Below are 19,630 nucleotides of genomic sequence, written 5' to 3'. Positions count from 1 at the left end.
AAACCTCAACTTGATATAACTTCGTATGTTAAAGATTTTTATTCGGTCAAAGAGTTCAAAGGCCTACTAAAGTCACTCAATTTACAATTCAAAGTATTCCCTACACTACAAACCAGTGGATTTGAATTATTCAGCTCACCGTACTCATGGCAAGAGGTTTAAAATATTTAATGGTTATAAAATTCATAAAAAACTTAGGATAGCAAATTCTCACATTTATGCTCTTAACTAAGATTGTGACTCATTCTCAAAAAAAAAAAAAAAGAAAACGACTGTCACTTACAATAGTCCACCTGATTGTATTGCTTAACAGATTGTTTTGAAAATAATGAGTATATTTCAAAAAAAAAACTAAGACTGACTCACCCACATTAGAGCGTTAAAAGGGATAGCTTTAAAATCATTAGGTAGACTTTATATATATATATATATATATATACTACCACTTGCATCATGTTCACTTCAGTTTTAAATAAAATTAATCTCATGGAGCTTTCAAATACAAGGTTGCGAGTTGATAAATACTAATCAATTCGTAAAGGGCATTCTTCTTTTAATTTGTTTTCCCCATGGCTCAATGTTGTAAGTCAAACTTAAGAGAACACAATTGCTAATAAACAAATGTGTACACTTAAGAGGGTGCTCCTTGTTCATTCAGCTATTGTTTAAGGATTTAATTTGTTTGGGAATTGAAATTTGAAATATAAAAATAGGAAAAACAAAACTTTCATTTTTTATAAATAATTTTTATTTAATAATTTTTGACAAAAAAAAAAGAAATAAACTGATAGAATAAAATACAAGTTAATCTATACCTTTATTTTTTTCTTACTTTTATAAACATTGCACGACTCTCTTAATTTTTTTTCTTAAAAAAAAATATCCTTCCTTCCTTTCCCTTCTAAATTCAAATCAAACTCATTCTAAGACAATTTGGCAACAATTTTTATCTTCACAATGTTCATACTAGTTCTTTATGGTTTGTGACAGGCTTTTGTCACTAGTAAACTTACAGATACATATAGATAAGTGAAAATCTAACTCATCCAATATTAATGACAAGGAGATGTCGCACTAAATGTCTAAATTAATAACATGTGATACTGTCGGGCAGAAGTGGTAACAAGGGACCAAAAGCTTGGGGCGAAAATGATGTACTCCTTCTCATCTTATATATTTATCACTTTCAATCCAATCATTAAAATTAAAAAAGGAAAGTTAAGTCATTAAATATGTTAAAAATAAAATAAATTTTTAATTATATCCTAACATAATTATACATCCAACTAATTCTAATTAAATATTTAACCTATATTATCATCTCACATTCTTTCTCTTCCACGCCATTATTAATATTCATCAAATACTAATATTGAAAAAGAAAACAAAAAGCATAAGTAATACCAAAAAAGATGGTAATACTAGAGACAAAGAGAATGAAGTATTTATTGAAGAGGTACTCATATTTTCATTAATTGCATGGAGTGAGAAGAGTGGGTGGATGGTACATGAAAAATAAGTTTTCCTAATAATGAAGTGTTAAGAATAATATAAAGGACAAAATTAAAAAATCATTATTAATAGGTTAGTTAGTGACTTATAAATAGAACCAAATATTCCTTCTAGGATGTGACCAATTATAGAACCTGAGGGAGTATATATTTTCCAAAGGTTCCCCTCTAATTTTTTATTTTATTCTTTAATTAATTTCAACATTTTGGAAAATGCTATAATGGTCCAAACCTCTTCAAGGAGTTAGTACCGGTCTGGCCCTGTATGATAGTTGTGACTAGACATTGGACCGCACTTCTAAAATGCATAGCTACAAAAAAACACAGCCAAACACATAGCCTTGTAGTGATCCCAGTTTTACTCCCGGCTAGATTAGTACTGATATCAAATAAAACAGACATACTAATTAAAAAAATTAATTTATTATATGAATTTTAATTAAAAATAATTTTTTAAACTTATTTTTTATTGAAACTTGGTATCAAGGATAAGAAAAAGTAATTGAAACCAGAATGTATCGATGAATGACATTTTAGAGATAATAATATTAAATAAGATAAAATTAATTGATATTTTTTATATTTGAGAAAAAAAATATTTTTTCTTTTATATTTGACACTAGAGGAAGTATAATACCAGAAGAAGTATAATACATTAGAGCAATTAATGATACAGTATTCTTCAAGTCCCATTTTTTCCCCCAATTTTTGTTTAAGGTTTAATTAATATGGACCTTACAATAGGCATATTTAGGCTACTGAGCAGGGTAATATTTACTAACACTAAGGTAAAAGGCAATATTGAGACATTACATTCTGCACTGGAACAAATGCAATGTTCTTCTTCATCCTCTTTGCAAAGGGAAATAATATAGTATAAGCTCCATTTTGAGGTCAGGTCCCAAGTAAGGAAAAGATAAAAAGCTATTTGGTTAAAGTGAGATATGTATGGGAATGGTTGAACAAGCACTTTAAATAATCTGCAGGAATATTCCACACTGAAATGTTTACACATTTCTTCATTTTTTTTATTTTCTTTTGCTACTAAACCAATTTTAAATAGGATGTAGTTGCATTCAATATAAAAAGAAAGTTTTATTGTTCATATATAGTATTTCAATCCAACTTGAGCTCTCTCATCTATAACAAAATAATTTAATGAAATATTTATTCGATAAAAGTTTGAATAATGTTATACCTTCATATTATTTCTTATTAATTCTTTTAATATTTTATAAATAAAATATTAAATAAAAATAATTATATTATATTTTAATACAAAATAAATATTTAATAATTTTTATCTAATAAAGTAAAAGCATTATACAAAAGATCTTGCAAAAAAAAGTATTCCATAAAATTGTATACAAGAGTTTATTTTAAATTGATTGAAATAAATTCATTAAAATATTTTAATAAAATAATGATACTCCACCGATGTAAAAAAATTATTAACTAATTAAAAATTACTCTAAATTATATATGTAAATTTCAAAATAATTATTATAAAATTTAATATTTTAATTATACGAAAAGTTTATGATTGATGATATTGTATAAATAACTTTTATTTTCAATATATTATAATTAAAGTCTTACTTTTGTAAATTCAAATAAATTAAAGAGTTTAAATTATGTGCACTGTAAATATAAAACATTTTTATTTAGAGATCCAATAATATTTGACGATTATAATTAAAATGATAAGATAAATTCATATTAAATAATTGTTTTTTTAAATTCAAACCACATGTATTTTTATGAAGAAAAAAAATCTAAAATTATAAAAATATTTTTGTGAATTTCAATGGAAAATTATGCATTTCAATGCTTAAAATGAGAAGGACAAATTGGTTGTTTAAAGAGTAACACAAATGTTAACCAATGACTTATGTTATGACAATGGTTAAGAAAATTGCATAAAATGAGAAGGACAAATTGATTGATTAAAGAGTAACAAAAATGTTAACCAATTAAGTTAGGACCCTGGTTAAGGAAATAAAAAAAAAATATTTTTATTGTGATATAACTAAATGTGCCTTCTTATAATTTTAAAATGTATTTTTATATGATTTTTAATATAATCTTTTTTTTCTAATTTCTTAACCAGTGTCCTTAGGACATGGTTAACAAGATCCTAAAAATAAAGGTGAGTAAACTTACTTTTAAACTCTTCCAATTTTAATTCCGCATACGTACAACTTAAATTGAATGCATTTATTATAAAGTGAAAAAGTTATTTTTTCAAGTATTTAATCTACTTGCATTAGAGCAATTTGTTGTTTAATTTGTTATTTTAGAGTAAGACAAATGTTAAGAAAACTAATTAAGAAAGTTAAAAGGAAAATATTTTTATTAGAATGTAAAAGATGATTTTTTTATAATTTTAAAATGTCCTCCCGTATGATTTTTCATCAAACTTTTTCTTCTATAATTCCTTAACTAGTATCCTAACAAAACCTTAGATTAAAAATGAGTAAACCTACTGTTAAACTCTTTTCATTATAGCCCAAAAATGCATTAAGTCAAATTGAATACATATATTATAAGTGGAAAAATTCTTGCTTAAAGTATTTAACCCACTTCCATATACTTAATACTTGAATTTTAAGATTATTAGTTACTCCATACACTTGATTGATAAAAATGTCTGTAAATAAACCTCTAAAATGAATAGAAGTTCTTTGAAGTATCAAGCACACCAAAATATACTATACCTCTTCCTTTCTTTTTTGTTAGTTTTTCCCTCACTCTCTGACAAACTCCACATGCTCCTAGAGAGAGGCCCAAGCCAAAGACCCACCCACGTTATTGTGTCTGCATACAAGTGCTAGGAAATGACCACAGCATATCTGCCTCATCTCTGACCCACGCATTCACACACCTCACTTCCCTCCTTTTTCTCAACCATTTATGTATTTTAACAACTCTTATCTGTCTCATGCACTTAGATTTTGACACCCCAAATTCCACCCATTTTTCTTACGTAATGTAATTAAAAAAATAATCATACATTTTTTTATGATTAAAAATAATTGTAGGTAAATCATTTTTCATTTTAAATACATCATCAATATTTTTTATTTCTTTTTTTTCTCACATTATAAATTTTATTATATTTATATTTTTTATTTCTTTTTTACTTTCTCTCTAAGTGTAGGATAGTATATGGAGTATTTATCAAACATTTTCTTAAAAAAAAAAAAGTTTTCACTGCAAGTTTTTTATTCTTCCGACCCAATTTTTTCAACACTTGCCTTGCCATCTTCATATATATAGACCCCATAACTCCTCTCTCACACACTCTTTAACCTCCTTTATAGCTGTTTTGTTCCCTCTGCAAGAGAAAAAAGCAAAAAATTAAAGATAAAAAATAAAAATATTCCTCTGCTCAGTTTAAAGAAAGAAAAACATCTCTTCTTGGGTCACTCAAATTTTTCTTTCTTCTCTGTGCATCATCACTTTGGAATTGCTTGGTTTCCACTTCTTTTTGTTCCTTCTGCTTCTTCTGCAGGAGATTGATACACACACATATATATATATATTCTCTCTTCCTCTACTATGTGAAAGCCCAACATCATCCAGTTTTATGCAATTTTTCTGCTTTTGTATCTCTTTGCTCCATTCAAGGTCATGGACATTCTCTTCTGTTTTCACATGCATACACATATAATACATGTAATGTAACACACATAAGCATAATGAAATTTGCATGACCAAGTCTAAAGCAAGTTCTAGTCAATGCACTAGTGTTATTAAATTGTCATCCTCATTAGCATCTTCTCTGCCCAGAAGGCCAATTTCTACTTATATTTCAAATTATTTGTACCCCTAAAAGAGAAGGTCTTTAGTTTCTTCTACATTCTTTGTGAGAGGGAAAATGGTGGTTAAATAACGGAGCCCTTGTTGTGAACTCTGAATAGTTAAAAGGGTATCAACAAAAAAAAGAATGTCTAAAAAGGTTTTGACATCAATGAAGGATGAAAATCCAGATTTGCAGAAGCAAATTGGGTGCATCAGTGGGTTTTTTCAGCTGTTTGACCGCCACAGTTTCCTCACGGGCCAAAGCAATAGCAGCCACAATCAGAACATACCAACTAATAAAGGTAATCTGCAATAAATTTGTTATTGTTATGTATGCATTTTGATGATGATTTGTTAAAAGAATTAAATTTAACTTGATACATTTTTATAAAAAAAAATATGTGCGGGGTCATTATTCATAGATTTTTAAACGAACAGAACTAAGTGACAAATTTTGGTTGACATTAATAAAAAAGGACTAGTTGACAAATTTTGATTGACATGCATCTTGAGTAAAATCGCTTTCTTTCAACATTAATTGGACTGGCCCAATCAACACACAATTTGTCAGGATGTAATGTCACATAGTTTTCTCTTTTTAGTTATTTTTTTTCTTCAGCATTTTTTATTTTATTTTTTTAATTTTGGATGAAATGAGAAGGGTGATAACTGGTCCTTGGTAAAAGTTCTTTCACTGCATGTAGTTACAAGACAACACAAAACTTTTTATCAACTGGCTTTGAATTGAAGATCATATAGAAACCATTTCCATTTTATGTGAAACTCTGAAAGTTTTCATGATATAAACATTTCAATGGACTTTCTGATAATTTCCTCCTCCAGATGTTAGAATATTAAATGTTATAGAATGACAACTTTCATTCTTTAGCAGCGCCACAGATGCAGATATATTTTTTTATTCGAGTTTGTACCTTACCATTCCCCTATAATTATTTCATTTTCCTCATTTAATATACGATGAATGTTTGGATGAAATAATTATGGAGAAATAACTATTTCTTTTTAATGCGTCTGAAGTAACTGGGTAAACCAAATAATTTTACCGAATAAAAACAAATTCAGACTTTATACATTCCCAGGTAGCACATGGTTCCGCAGAAAAAATATTTATTATTATTATTATTATTTACAACATTTGTAATTCAAGAAAGCATTACTGTAAATATGTGCAACATTTCAGGTTCAGAATATTCCATAAAAAAACTCGAGATTCCTGTTACGATAAACACCTAATTTTTGTAACAATTAATGATACACCTTTATGCTCAAATCATCCTTGATAAATATGGATAAAGGTGTATTAAGCTAATAAATTATTATTGCTTCATTAAATAAATTATTAACACAACATTTTTTAATGATGTGTTAATCTATTAACTTATTACATCCAAATTAGATGAGATGTTATTTCTTTGAAGCTTTAACATGTGTAAACATGCCAATATATTTTCCAGAAAGAATTTAAGAAGAATGAACGGCTAGCTGAGGTTAAAGTTTTTACAAGATATTTCAAAGTACTTCCTACTAAAATTTCGTTCCTTTCTCAGGTGGAATCAGCAACCGTATCAAAGAGGTGAATAATACAACTCATAAGGCAACGGTAAGATAACTGTATAAAAAGTTTAATCATTAGAGAAACCTTGGTAGAATTAGAAACAGTGAAGAATGTGAGTTGATTGCAGGCAAAAAATGTGAAGCTCACAAGAGAGAATCAACAATTCTCCACAGAATCATCAGGAACTTCAGTGACTTCATCATCTCGTTCATCTAGCATGTCGTCCCTCGAGTTTAATAGAACAATTCAGATAGAGCCACCATCAATCAGTCAAATGAAAATTCCAGAAAACACTAATTCAGAAGCAGCAATGAAGCAAGGCAACCAAGGCCACCAACCCCTTGATTTCTATGATATTGTCAAAGACTCAATGCATAGAGATGTTCATGGATTGTCAGTAAAAACTGTAGCTAAAGAGGAAAGGAAGGGTCGTATCTTGAAATACATGGACTCTCCCAGGCCTTTGGAGCCCTCAAAATCTGTCAATACAGGAGTTACGGTTGCTTGGGATTCACCAAGACTCTCCTACGATGGGAGGGACACACAAGATACATTCAAATCTGCTACAAAGCCCAAGGAACTCCCAAGGCTTTCCTTGGACAGCAGACAAGGATCTATCAAAAGTTTCAATGAAGGAACAAAATCTCGCATCCTTTTGAAGGGTTCACAGAAAGGGTATGGTAGTTCCAGAACAATGCAGCTGCAGGAACCAGAAACTTCTAGAAGACCGTCCGGCGTTGTAGCAAAGTTAATGGGACTAGAAGCCTTCCCAGACTGCACAGAAACTAGTGATACTCCATCACAGATGTCTAGCTGCACCACCAACAAAAATGAGACAATTGCAGGACCTAGCACAAATGATGAGTACAAGCAACACCAAAGTGCAGCATCATCCCAGGGAACAATCAAGGGGTCTAGCTTGCTTCAGTTTAGGAGGGATGCTTCAATCCTGAATGTGACACCGTATTCACGGTTTTCTCTAGAACCAATTCCATGGAGGCAACCTGAAGCAAGCCAAGGTTCTCAATTACAGGATTCCAAAAGAAGTGAATCTTCAGCAAAAGCATCAAACCTGACCATCTCTGTATATGGGGAAATTGAAAAGAGGATAGCAGATCTAGAGTTCAAAAATTCTGGAAAAGATCTCAGGGCCCTTAAACAGATTCTTGATGCAATGCAGAGATATAAAGAATCATTGGATATTCCAAGAGATCAGGTGTCTAATTCTCTATCTGACAATAGGAGTAGCAGCAGTCTCAGTGAAAGCTCAATAGTTAAAAGCCCAAGAATACGGCAGAAGGACCCAACATTCACCGTGGTTGAGATGTCAAATTCAACCCAGGGTAGTAAGTCACCAATTTTCATCATGAAACCAGCAAAAGCTGCAAGAAAAACCAATAGTCCTGCTTCCACAGAAATGTCATTTCAGGGTAAATCAAGCCTGGGCAAGTTTAGCTCTGCAAACTGCGCAAATGGAATAATGGGTGGCAAGCTTGACGGGCAAACAGCAAAGGGTATTGGCCCAGCAATCAGACATGCCAAGGATTCCATCAGCCAACCCTTGCACTCAGTGGATAAGAGTAATAAGATGAGAACTTCTAAATTGATGCAATCCTCAAAAGTTCGTCAAGTAATCAATGGAGAAAATGCCACCAACTCCAGCAATACAGCAGAGGCCAAGAGCCCAAGACTACAAAAGAAGTTTGGTTTGGAGAGGCGTTCCCGACCAACTAGCCCATCATCAGATTTGAGCAGTAACAGAAGACAACACAATAGGCAATCAGGGGAATTGTCTTCCTCAAGTACAACACCCAGACAAAAATTCAGTGAGATCAGCAATCAAAGGAGGGATTTTAGGCATGAAGTTGTCGTAGAAGTCATTCACACTGTTCATTCTGATAGGATCAATGGTAACTCCACTCAGCTAAAGGGCATGAACCAAAATGTAAGTATTTCTTCCTCTGATCATTGAATTCTTGCAATAAAATCACCTAGTTTAATTATTTTTTTTTAATTGATCAGAATGCAGCAGAAGAGTTGAGCAAGGAAAGCTTTATGGCTGAGAAAACAATTACAGCAGAACAACCAAGTCCTGTGTCTGTTCTTGATGCTTCTTTCTACAGAGAAGAACCACCTTCTCCAGTTAAAAAGAAATCAGACATGTCAAAAGATTTAGGTATGTAGCACATGTCATTTCTAAGCAACATAGATTGAAGGTTAAATCAGTCTAAAATCAACTGTAAAATGAATCATCACACCAAATACACTTTTTTATGCCATTAAAAATAAAAATGCAGGAAAGGAGGTTTTGTTATTGATTTTCTTCAAATTTATTGCAACAGATGATGCTCTGAACACTTATGATAGTAGTGAGGAGAACTCAGAAAATCTTCAGCTTTCATCAAGCACTGCAAAAGCCAAGTTCGGCAGTGAAATCAGTGATACTGACTTGAGAACTCAAAAGTTGGTCAGAATTCTCCAACAAATTGACTACAATGATGAGAGATTCACCAATTTCAGAGATGATAAAGATCCTAACCATAAATATATATCAGAAATACTGTTAGCATCGGGGCTGCTCAGCAGTCAAAGCTCTAGCCAGGTTTTTCATTCATCAAGTTACCCGATAAACCCAAATTTGTTCCTTGCACTGGAGCAAATCAAGACAAACATGACGTGTTTCAATATTGAATGCAACGCCAAGAAGATTGCTGCACTGAATAGTCCTGAGCAAATACAAAGAAAGCTAATATTTGATGTTGTTAATGACATTCTAGCTCAGAAAATAATACTGGAAAGTTTTACTCTGTGGTGCCAACCAAATCAGCCAGCAGGTAGAAAACTAAGAGGACAGCTGCTTTTGGATGAGCTTTGCACAGAAATTGATAAGTTACAACATAAAAATACAAATGCCAACCTGAATGATGAGGATGAGAATTTGACAAGTCTCCTGTGGGAAGAGTTGATGCACTGTCCCACAATTTACACAAACAGTTACAGTGAAATACCAAATGTCGTGTTGGATATTGAACGGTTGATCTTCAAAGATTTGATAACTGAAGTTGTGAGAAGTGGACTAGCTAACCATTCTGGTAAGCATTGCAGACAACTGCTGTTTTCCAAGTAGGACTTCTGGCTAACCAGTTTAAGAAATAATTTTCGGCCTTAATATGCCAACTATCTTTTCTACCTATACTTATACTTTGAGGAGGGGGGAATAAGCTAATTAATTGACATTTTAAATTGTATTTCCTATCTAAACTTGTGAGCATTAGTGTCTACAGCCATCTTTTTTGCATGTATTAATAGTGTATGCTGAAGAAATACATGCAGAAATGCAGATAAATGTATATATCAATGACATGATCTCTTTAAGTTCAACTACAGGTATCTTAAGTTCATCAGAGTAAGCTCCCCTTTTATATATCTCTACAGTCATGTTGAATGTCATTTCAAGATATAGTTATTACTCATAAACCTGCTCGTATGTTACTTGCTTTTAGCAAATATTCCCTCTGTTTTTTGTTAGGCTCAGCTCCTCCAGAGGTGCTTAATGCCTCAATTCTTGATTTATTCCTTCCTTCTATTGAATACTTCTGGTAATTTTTCTAAAAAAAGAATAATCATTGTCTGGTATCTTCCCAAGATTCGGGAAACATCTCAACTTTAAACACTCATGAAGACATAAACAAAATAAAAAGAAAAATACAAGTTCAGGACATGACATATTCTCTACAGAACTAGGCTACATAGCAAGGTGAAGGTTCCTTCCTTGCATCTCCCTCTCAATCTATGGACTTATATGGTTGTGCATGGATCAAAATTCAACATGAACCTGAGTATTATTCTTTTCACATTTGAAGTCAATACAATCCTAAGAAATGGCTCAAGTCATATAACTAATTCAAACTATTGACTATGAAGTTGCATGAAACACAAGTGGTGCTAAAATTGTGTCTCTACTAATTTTCTAGACTTACAAAAATAAACCTTTAGGTTTTAGCCAAGTAAACAGAGATTCGTAGCAGTAAGAACTAATGATGATAAAAATAGATTCAAGTTTTCGTATCATTGCACTTGAAATCACAGTGTGTGTTTTTCACAGCTTCAGTTGCTGAAGCAAATGTCTTTGAGCCTGTTTGGATCCAAGACTAAAAAGTCCTTTTGACGGCTTTTGGGAGTTCTCTACTGAAAAAAGTTCTATATTTCCAGCAGAGAAGCTCTCAAAAGCACTTATACCAAACAGACCCAAAAGTCTTCTTCAAGATTTTTCCACGACAGGGTTTGCTGAAACTGCATCATTTAATATTATAGCTGGAGAGAAGATGGAAGCCACTATCCTGAATTCGTAAAATACTGCAAAAAAAAAAAAAGATAAAAAAAAAACGTTTCTTTTCAGTTTTCATTGCAAAGATTAGTTTTTCGCACGAAGCAAATTTCTAACGCATACATTAAGAACAACACATTACGGGGAAATCCGAAACAAACAAGCCCAAAACCCTAACCCGTGTAAATTTAAATGTAAAACATAAATTAGTGGGACAAAAAAAAAAAAAAAAAGCAATTTTGGGGTGGAAGGAAAAGAGGGAAAGATTCAAAATTGAGAAAGGAAAGGGGAAAAATGAAAATACAAAATTTACCATTGAATTACAGGTCTTAAATGAAGGTAATGAATATTGATAGGTGTTGAGGTTACAGAGTGTATAGCACATGCACAGTAATTACATAAGTACAAAACTGAGAGGGTCAAGTGAAAGAAGAAATGGTGAAGTTTAGGGTTAGGGTTAGGGTTAGCTTTAAAATGGCTCCTATGAACATGGACATTGTTCATCGTTGTCTCCGAGCAGAGGCGGACAAATCAAACAAACTATGATGGGAGGTGGTTGCTCTGCTTGCAGCTGCCGGTGGAATGAAACATATAATAATTAGTGTTTTAATGAAAAATAATAAATATAAGACCCTCTTTTTTTAGTTTGTTTGTGCTTTTTTATAATGTTTTTTAGTTTTATTTTGTAGGATTAATTATTTTCTTATCCTTAAATATTTTGCCATAAATATTATAAATTAAAAAATAAATACATTATAAGAATTTTAGAGAAAAAGAATAACATTATATTTCTTATAAGAATTTTAGAGACACCACGCATCAATTTATCAAGTAATAAGTAATTATTTTTAAAAAATAATATAAATTACTAACAAATTTAATAACTAAATTAATTAATTTTCTTAAATACTATAAATTAGTTAAAAGAGCCTCTATTTTAGGATTGAGATGTTGGTAAAATTTTCAGAGACTGAAGCAAAAGATGAAAAGAAGATACATTATCCAACAAAAATCCAAAAAAAAAGAAAAAATAACGAGGCTAGGCAATGAGTTGCCAAGTCAGCATGAAGATCATGGTTTTTACTTCTTCGTCCACCTGAGAAACAAAATTATTCAGTCACTCTCGAAAATCATGCACCTGGTACATATTCATCAATTCTAGGTCCAATTGAGAAGAGGCAAAACCATATTGTTTGAAGCATAGGGCATGTGACTAATGCATGCAACACTGTTTCTTCCTCAACACCACTGAGAAGGCAACACAAGTCCACCTCAATCTTACACTTACTCAGGTTGTTATCCACATTTTTTGTAAAAACATTCATTGATAACACTCCCAAAATGAAGATGCATGTGTAATTTTAGACAGTTTTATAGATTTGACATATAGTTTCTTTATATTAAATATGCATATTTAACTATATAAAAAATTATTTAAGACATTCAGACATATATTAGTTGTAATTACATTGAGGAAGATATTATATACTTCATTGTACATTACATTTTTAGTGTAATCTAAATAATTTTCATCTCTGCTCAATAATAAGAATTTTCAATCCCTTTGGTAAAGTTACTCTTGATAATGCGACATATATATCGGTCGAGTTGATGATATTTAGAAGTTGTGGAGGTAGTTTGGAATCATCTTCATTTTCCTATATGAATAAAAAGTTTGATTAGTACTAAAATAAATATATATTTTCCTTTAAAATAAATTTTTATAGCAACATTGTAAAAATAAATTAAGCATATTACTTACATTTTTAGAAAAGGAGGTAAACTCACTTATCTTTAGTTGTGCTAATTGTTCAGAAACTTCATCAAACAAAACATATATGGTTAAATATGTAGAATACCAAGCTCCAAACGAAACCTTCAATTTTTAAAAATACTTGAACATTTCTATATCAGGTCACCGTACCCTTTTTAATAACAAAAAGATTATTTAAATATATCTTGTCCTTGGGTAGTCCACATCCTTCTCACAAAATTCACAATTGAGTTTTGTAGTAGTATCAAATACTTTCATTTACAATAAGGGCAAGAAACATAATACCAACCATTTTTATTGCAAGTGAAAACTAAAATAACATAATGATAATATAATATTTTAAATTTTTTTACTTGAATGCTTCGATGAGGTCACTTGCATCGGATGTGTTTATATTGATATATATTTTTGTTGATCTTCATATTGAAATAGACAACTCACTTATAAATATAATAATATATAAGTATTAAAAAAATCAAAGGTGTATTTTATTTATCTTAATAATCATTTTAATTGAAATATAATAAGATGGTATCTTATCTCAAAATTCTTTAACCATGACTGATGTAAAAATTGTAACATTTGATTTAAGAGTACTAAACATGTTACATTTTAATGTTTGCCAAAAAAAAATTCACCCCACAACGTGGCTTTCAATATGTTTCCCTTGCCAATATTTTAATTTTTACATATTTTAGCATCAATAAATTTATATAGACATATAGATTGGAAGAATTGCCATACCTTGTGTCTCTCAGTCGAAATGTGAGCATGTCAACTTTATAATAAGTAGTTGTCCTCTCTTCAATTGGATTCACATTATCCATAACTCCAATCACATCTTAAAAAATATAGTAATATGATTACATAGAAAAAATTAACTAATAATATAAAAAATCCAAAAATTAATAATATTAGTTACTAACATGTTAAAACATCTTTGTCGAACGATTATGTAAATGTTCAAAATTTACATAATAAAAAAATATTCACGAGAAATTTTATTATCATCACATATTTCTTCTATAGTTGTTGCATGTAGCCTCAAATTCTAAGATTGAAATACTTTTTCAACCACTACAAATTTCTCTTTATTCTTTGACACCACAAAATTCGCAATGGTGTATATTTTTTCCTTTTTCCAATTTTCTTGAATTCATGCCCAACCTTTCCTGATATAGCAGTATGCATATAATTGCTCTGGAACAAAAAAAAAAAAAACAGCACAAAATATATATTTCATGATTGTAATATTTAAATAATAAAAATAGAATTTGAGACTTCTTCATCAATTAACACCATATCTGTGTTAATCAATTGTTTTCTCCGATTCATATTAAGAGTGTCTCATAGTCACGAAACTCGTACCTTTAAGAGGCTAGGCTTTCATTTGATGTTGCTGAAAGTTTTACTTAGAAAAATATACCCGTAAAAAATGTTACTTTTATAGTAATTTTTCTTTTTATTAATAGAAATTTCTTACTTATGTTGAGAAGGGAATAGTAGGCATAGTATTTTAAATTGTAAATCTATGAGAAGGGAATTTTTATGAATGGTTTATGGGCCTTTGTGATATTTATAAACTTCATTAATTGTAAAATTTGTCCCCCCCTATTTTACCTTTTAGATTAAATTTAAATCGACTTTCCTATTTACTATATTTTAAAATATAACATCTTAATTTTTATTTTAGATATTTAAATTTTAAACATTAACTAGAGTAGAAAGTTAGATCAATTAATCTTAAAAATAAGAAATTAAAAAAATGTTTAAAAAAGGATTAGAGTTGTGAGCCTAGAAATAAGAAACACACTACTCAAGTACTCATTTGAATATTTAGTATAAAATATAGTATTAATATAAGTTTTATGCGAAAAGAGTTCAAAATTTAAATTTTATTCTTTTTAATTTATTATATTTTTATAATCTTATATATTATCTTTTAAAATATAATATATAAGATTAGATTTTGTTTTCACATAAATTAAAATATGTATACTTATATAAGTTTTATTTTTATTTTATATATTATATTTATCTTTTAAAATAATATAAATATCTTAATATAGATAAAAAAATATTGTCAATAAATACAAGCATTATTTTAAAAGATAAATATATATAAAATAAAATAAAACTTATATAAATATACATATTCTAATTATGTGAAAATATAATTTAATCTTATATATTATATTTTAAAAGATAATATATAAGATTATAAAAATATAATAAATTAAAAAAGAATAAAATTTGAATTTTAAACTATTTTCGTATAAAACTCATATTAGTATTATATTTTGCACTAAATATTCAAATGAACACTTAAGTGTAGTGGTAAGAAAATGTGTTTCTTATTTCAAGGATCATAGTTTTAATCCTTCTTTTAAGCATTTTTTTAAGTTCTTATTTTTTAAGAAAATATTGACCAATTTTTTAATTTAGTCAATGATTAAAATCGGGATAGTGTATTTTGAAATATAGGAGAATTCAAATAGGGAGACAAATTTTACAATTAAGTCTATAAACTTCACATAGTGAAGAGTTATTATATGAGTGTTTTATTTTATTATATTTTTATGAAAATCTTTTATTATTATTATTAGGGGAAGAGAAACACTTCGTATTTCTCTAGAAATTTTAAATACTAAAAAAATAAAAGTTAAATACAGTTAATAAAAAAATAAAAAAATAAAAAAAACTAATAATATAAAAGTAATGGAGAATTAATGTAAGTTAGAAGAAAAAATTCAAAGTTAAAAAGTGATTTAAGGGTAAAATTATCCAATAAAATGTGCACATCAAATAAGATTTAAAAATGTCAATAAATTTTTCTGACATTATTTAAAAAATATTATTAAATATAAATAAATATTATTAATATATTTTTGTAACATATCAAATGTTTCATATAACTCATATTGTTAAATGTTTTAACGGCATGAATCATATATAACATTTGATAAAATATCACATAAATATATTAATAACATTTATTCATATTTTGTGATATTTTTTAAATATTGTTAAAAAAATTAATAATATTTTTATTAAATATTAAACAAAAAATATAAACACAGACATAATTATTTTTTTGAAGTATAAACACCATAGGTTCAAGGACAGATCGGAAAATCTTTTTTCTTTCTTTATAATTATTTAAATGTCTAATTTTTAATAAATAATAATTTTAATTCTTTTTTGTTATATTTACACATAAAATTGAAATTAATTTTTATATTAAATGATCATATAACATTAATAATTATTATAATAACAACGAACACACAATTGTTTTACATAATTTTATATTTATTATCACTTAAATCATTAGAATAAAACAACAAACACAATTATTTTTATTCTAATTAACTTATATATATATATATATATATATATATATATATATATATATATATATATATATATATATATATATATATATATATATCATTGTATTTATAGATTCATAATATTTATATTAATAGTTTAATTATTGTCACAAAAAATTATGCTAACAAATTATAATCAGTAAATGAAATTCTTTGTTGTGGTGGAGTATTTGTTGTAAGTGAAAAGTGAATTACGTAATTTAATTAATATATCCTAGAGGCAGATTTTATTCATCTAACAAGTAATAGATTACCAAGACTATGATAAACCGTGGAATGAAACTCAAGTCCCCTCCCAAGAGGGGGAAATAACTGATGATGAAGGTCTTCTAACATCAAAACATCACGATCAAAAAGGAACTATCTATATATATAGACCAGAACCTAATTGAGTGTATTATACATAATATATATAAGCTAGTAATTAAATCTCATAATCGAAGGAAACCAAAAATGAGACGGAAAAAGTTTGTTGAGTTCCATTAACCATGGGGGAAGAAAAAAAGCACACTATATGTTTAAATTGATCAACATACGTGAAGTGGAATACTTCTGTGCTTTTCATGCATCCTCGTTTTAACTGTCTCCTAATTAATATTTTAAAGGGCTAGCTCATATTTTGGCATCCTATGCTTTATTCAGAGACTATAACGTGTAGCACTTCGAACTTCTACTCCTTGTTTCTCTAAAGCAAGTAAATGTCTTTTATTTTTTTTATTTAAAAAAAAACACTCTTCGAATTTCATTCCCATGGTCAGTAGTTTAATTTTAGGAGTAATTCTAGCTTGAGCACATCAATTATTTACAGACATAACCAATAAAAAGGTAATGATAACTTAAAATAATAATAAATTGTTATGTATAGTAATATTATTGATTTTATAATAACTAGTTTAAAAATTATATCTAGATTAAGTTATAATTGGTTGACAGTAGTCAAATCTTTACGATGCATGAAAATTAATTAAACTCTAATCAAATTTGAATCAAAATTAATCTGTGCTGGAAACATTTTGAAGTTATTATAATTAAACCTTTGATTGATCCTGTGTTAGTAAAGTGTTGTGCTGACACAAAAATTGTTTTAGATTTAGATAATGTTAGGGATTGCCACATTCTTGATAGATGAGTTCATGATCAATTAATGCATTATAGTAATTATATTAAGATATTCTAATAGTGTAAATATCTCATATTCACATTCATTATTATTTTTCTTTAAATTTCCCTTTTAGCTTATTACATAATTTTGCATGTGATTTATCTACATTTCTTTCTTCTTCTTTTTTTCTATCTCTTATGATTATCAATTTGCATTTAGGTTTTTATGCATCGTTTTTTATGTGCTGGTGAGTGTACATGAGGGAGAAATCAGATATACCATTTTTTTGGCATGTTTCATCTCATGCATGGAATATATACAAACACAATTAAAGAATAAAACATGAATTCTTTAATAAAAAAAAGTAATTAATAACTAACAAATAGTATATAACATAGGACTCTGAGAAATTCTGTCTCATTCAAACACATAAGATGTTTACTTAACCAAAACAAAAACAAATCCAAAACGCACTATCAAAATGATAATATTATTATTCCACCTTCCAACCTTTCTCAATGCATAGAAGAGAGTGTGAACTTATCTGAGCATGCGTTCTCTTTAGTGTAGCAATCACATCATCACTTCAGGAAAAAGCTCTTACCCTTGAAAAGAAAACCATTCTTTTGTAGACCTTTGCATGGCATATCCATATAGATCAAACTGAATGGAAAATCATAAAACCAAACATAACTTTGACAAAAACGGAATGTTTATTCAAACCCCAAAACGTTGAATAATATGTCTTGCAACTAATTCCCACACAGCCCTCAAGATATCAATCCATGCATAATTTGTGAGGAGAAGAAGAATTTTGACAACTTTATTTTGCTCTATTTGTGCATCACTTGGAAGGGAAATCCTGATCTTTTTGGGAATGGCTTTCACTGCTATTAGGAGAATGGAAAAGTTTAGGCCTAATTCGCAAGCTGAATGGTGCTTTCCCGGATTGGCTCATGAGTTGCTGTGATGATGGATGATTGAGAGAATTTGCCAAGAGATTTTGATGAGAACTTGAACTCAGCATCTGATAGTGGTTGATTTGCCTTGCATTCATCTCCATTGTTGCAAAATGTGAAGAAGGAAAATATGGCTGTGTTGTTGCTCCCGGAGGAGGAGGACACACCAAAATCTGAGAAGTAGTAGTAGTACTAGTACTATTCCCAGTTGATAGAGCCAGTGTTGACGGAAATGGAACCACATCGATGCTGTGTACATCTGTTTGGTTAAAAAATCCATGGTTTTGCCATTGAACATTAACATCAGCAGCTGAAGAATTAGGTTCCCATTGGTAACCAAGTGATGGCATAGTGTTCATCAAACCCAAAAAAGAAGGATGGTTTGGTCTTGTTGGCAAGAGATTATTTGGCAAAACAAGTGCACCACCATGACAATTATTATTGCTTCCTTGTTTATCACCATTACTATTATTATGATTATTATCATCATCATCATCTCCTTCTCTTCTATTCATCCAATTTGCCTTATCATGATCACTAACCATTATTTCTCCTGGCTTTGGTTTCCATAATAAAGTGTTTTGGCCTGAACCTTCACGAGAGGTGCTAACTTCATTACAAGAAACAAGAGAGGGATAACCAAGGGTGAAGTTACCTGGAGGAATTGGAAGTGGTGGCAATTCATCAATTTCATGTTTTGCTGCATTGAGCAACCAATCAACAACCTTGCTTGGTTGGTTGAGTCCAAGCCTATCTTGGAGATCATAGAGGTGAATTGCTGTAGGGACTGAAAGCCTCACTCTTCTATCTCTTAGTCCTCTTATTGTGCATACCTTGCTATGCCTGTCTTTTCCTCCAAAGGCTCTTGATACTCGAACAATCCTTGGATCCTTCAGTTTTAGCCATTGTGATGATGATGAGCTCGATGGAGCCTTTGCCTTCTCATGATCACTTGAAGAAAGACCTTCTTGTTTTAGTGGAAAATCAGTTTCTTTCGTGCTGTTGATCATTGTAGTATTTCTTTCATTGTTGTTGTTGGTTTTTCTTCATGGAAATTCTCTTCCACCTTCAACAATGAAACTCTTAATTGTGAATTTTGCAGTGTGAATTTGCTGCATGTCACTCCTAGTTGGTATCTGCTTCAGAAAACTACGAAATTAAGATTGAGAAAATAGGTTTTTACCA

The 19,630-nt window shown here is 29.6% G+C and overlaps 2 protein-coding genes and 1 long non-coding RNA gene across 6 annotated transcripts in view; 1 reads left to right on the top strand and 2 right to left on the bottom strand.

The window, feature by feature from the left end:
- Positions 1–4,805: 4,805 nt before the first annotated feature.
- LOC102662105 (protein LONGIFOLIA 1) lies at positions 4,806–10,342 on the top strand. Its single transcript, XM_006603850.4, has 5 exons — positions 4,806–5,617; positions 6,884–6,936; positions 7,019–8,836; positions 8,914–9,067; positions 9,234–10,342. Exons 1-5 carry the CDS (start codon positions 5,461–5,463, stop codon positions 10,016–10,018), a joined length of 2,967 nt encoding a protein of 988 aa, XP_006603913.1. The 5' UTR covers positions 4,806–5,460; the 3' UTR covers positions 10,019–10,342.
- Positions 10,343–10,585: 243 nt separating this feature from the next.
- On the bottom strand, positions 10,586–11,852 carry LOC121174200 (uncharacterized). The gene is made up of 2 exons (XR_005890072.1): positions 11,532–11,852; positions 10,586–11,247 (listed from the first exon to the last, which is right to left on the bottom strand). It is a non-coding gene; the product is annotated as an uncharacterized lncRNA (long non-coding RNA).
- Positions 11,853–17,814: 5,962 nt separating this feature from the next.
- The window catches only part of LOC100803100 (transcription factor TCP13), a 4,959-nt gene continuing 3,143 nt past the window's right edge, over positions 17,815–19,630 (bottom strand). For 3 of the 4 annotated variants that reach the window (XM_041012935.1, XM_006603848.4, XM_003554869.5), the window contains exon 2: positions 17,815–19,581. In XM_041012935.1, the coding sequence (XP_040868869.1) occupies positions 18,331–19,455 (1,125 nt within the window). In that variant the 5' untranslated portion in view covers positions 19,456–19,581 and the 3' untranslated portion in view covers positions 17,815–18,330. Of the gene's footprint in view, positions 19,595–19,630 lie in introns of all 4 variants that reach the window. The other variant, XM_006603847.4, reaches the window with a different exon arrangement.

This window comes from Glycine max, chromosome 19 (genome assembly GCF_000004515.6).
Source record: "Glycine max cultivar Williams 82 chromosome 19, Glycine_max_v4.0, whole genome shotgun sequence".
In the NCBI taxonomy this organism is placed as follows: domain Eukaryota; kingdom Viridiplantae; phylum Streptophyta; class Magnoliopsida; order Fabales; family Fabaceae; genus Glycine; species Glycine max.
This window is presented reverse-complemented; position numbering and strand designations above follow the sequence as displayed.

What these genes read in the sequence shown, in the direction of transcription:
- LOC102662105 (XM_006603850.4), top strand. Translation starts at nt 5,461, where the DNA reads ATGTCTAAAAAGGTTTTGACATCAATGAAGGATGAAAATCCAGATTTG. An exon ending in GAACATACCAACTAATAAAG is followed by an intron (nt 5,618 to 6,883) that starts GTAATCTGCAAT and finishes TTCCTTTCTCAG; the next exon opens with GTGGAATCAGCAACCGTATC. An exon ending in ATACAACTCATAAGGCAACG is followed by an intron (nt 6,937 to 7,018) that starts GTAAGATAACTG and finishes AGTTGATTGCAG; the next exon opens with GCAAAAAATGTGAAGCTCAC.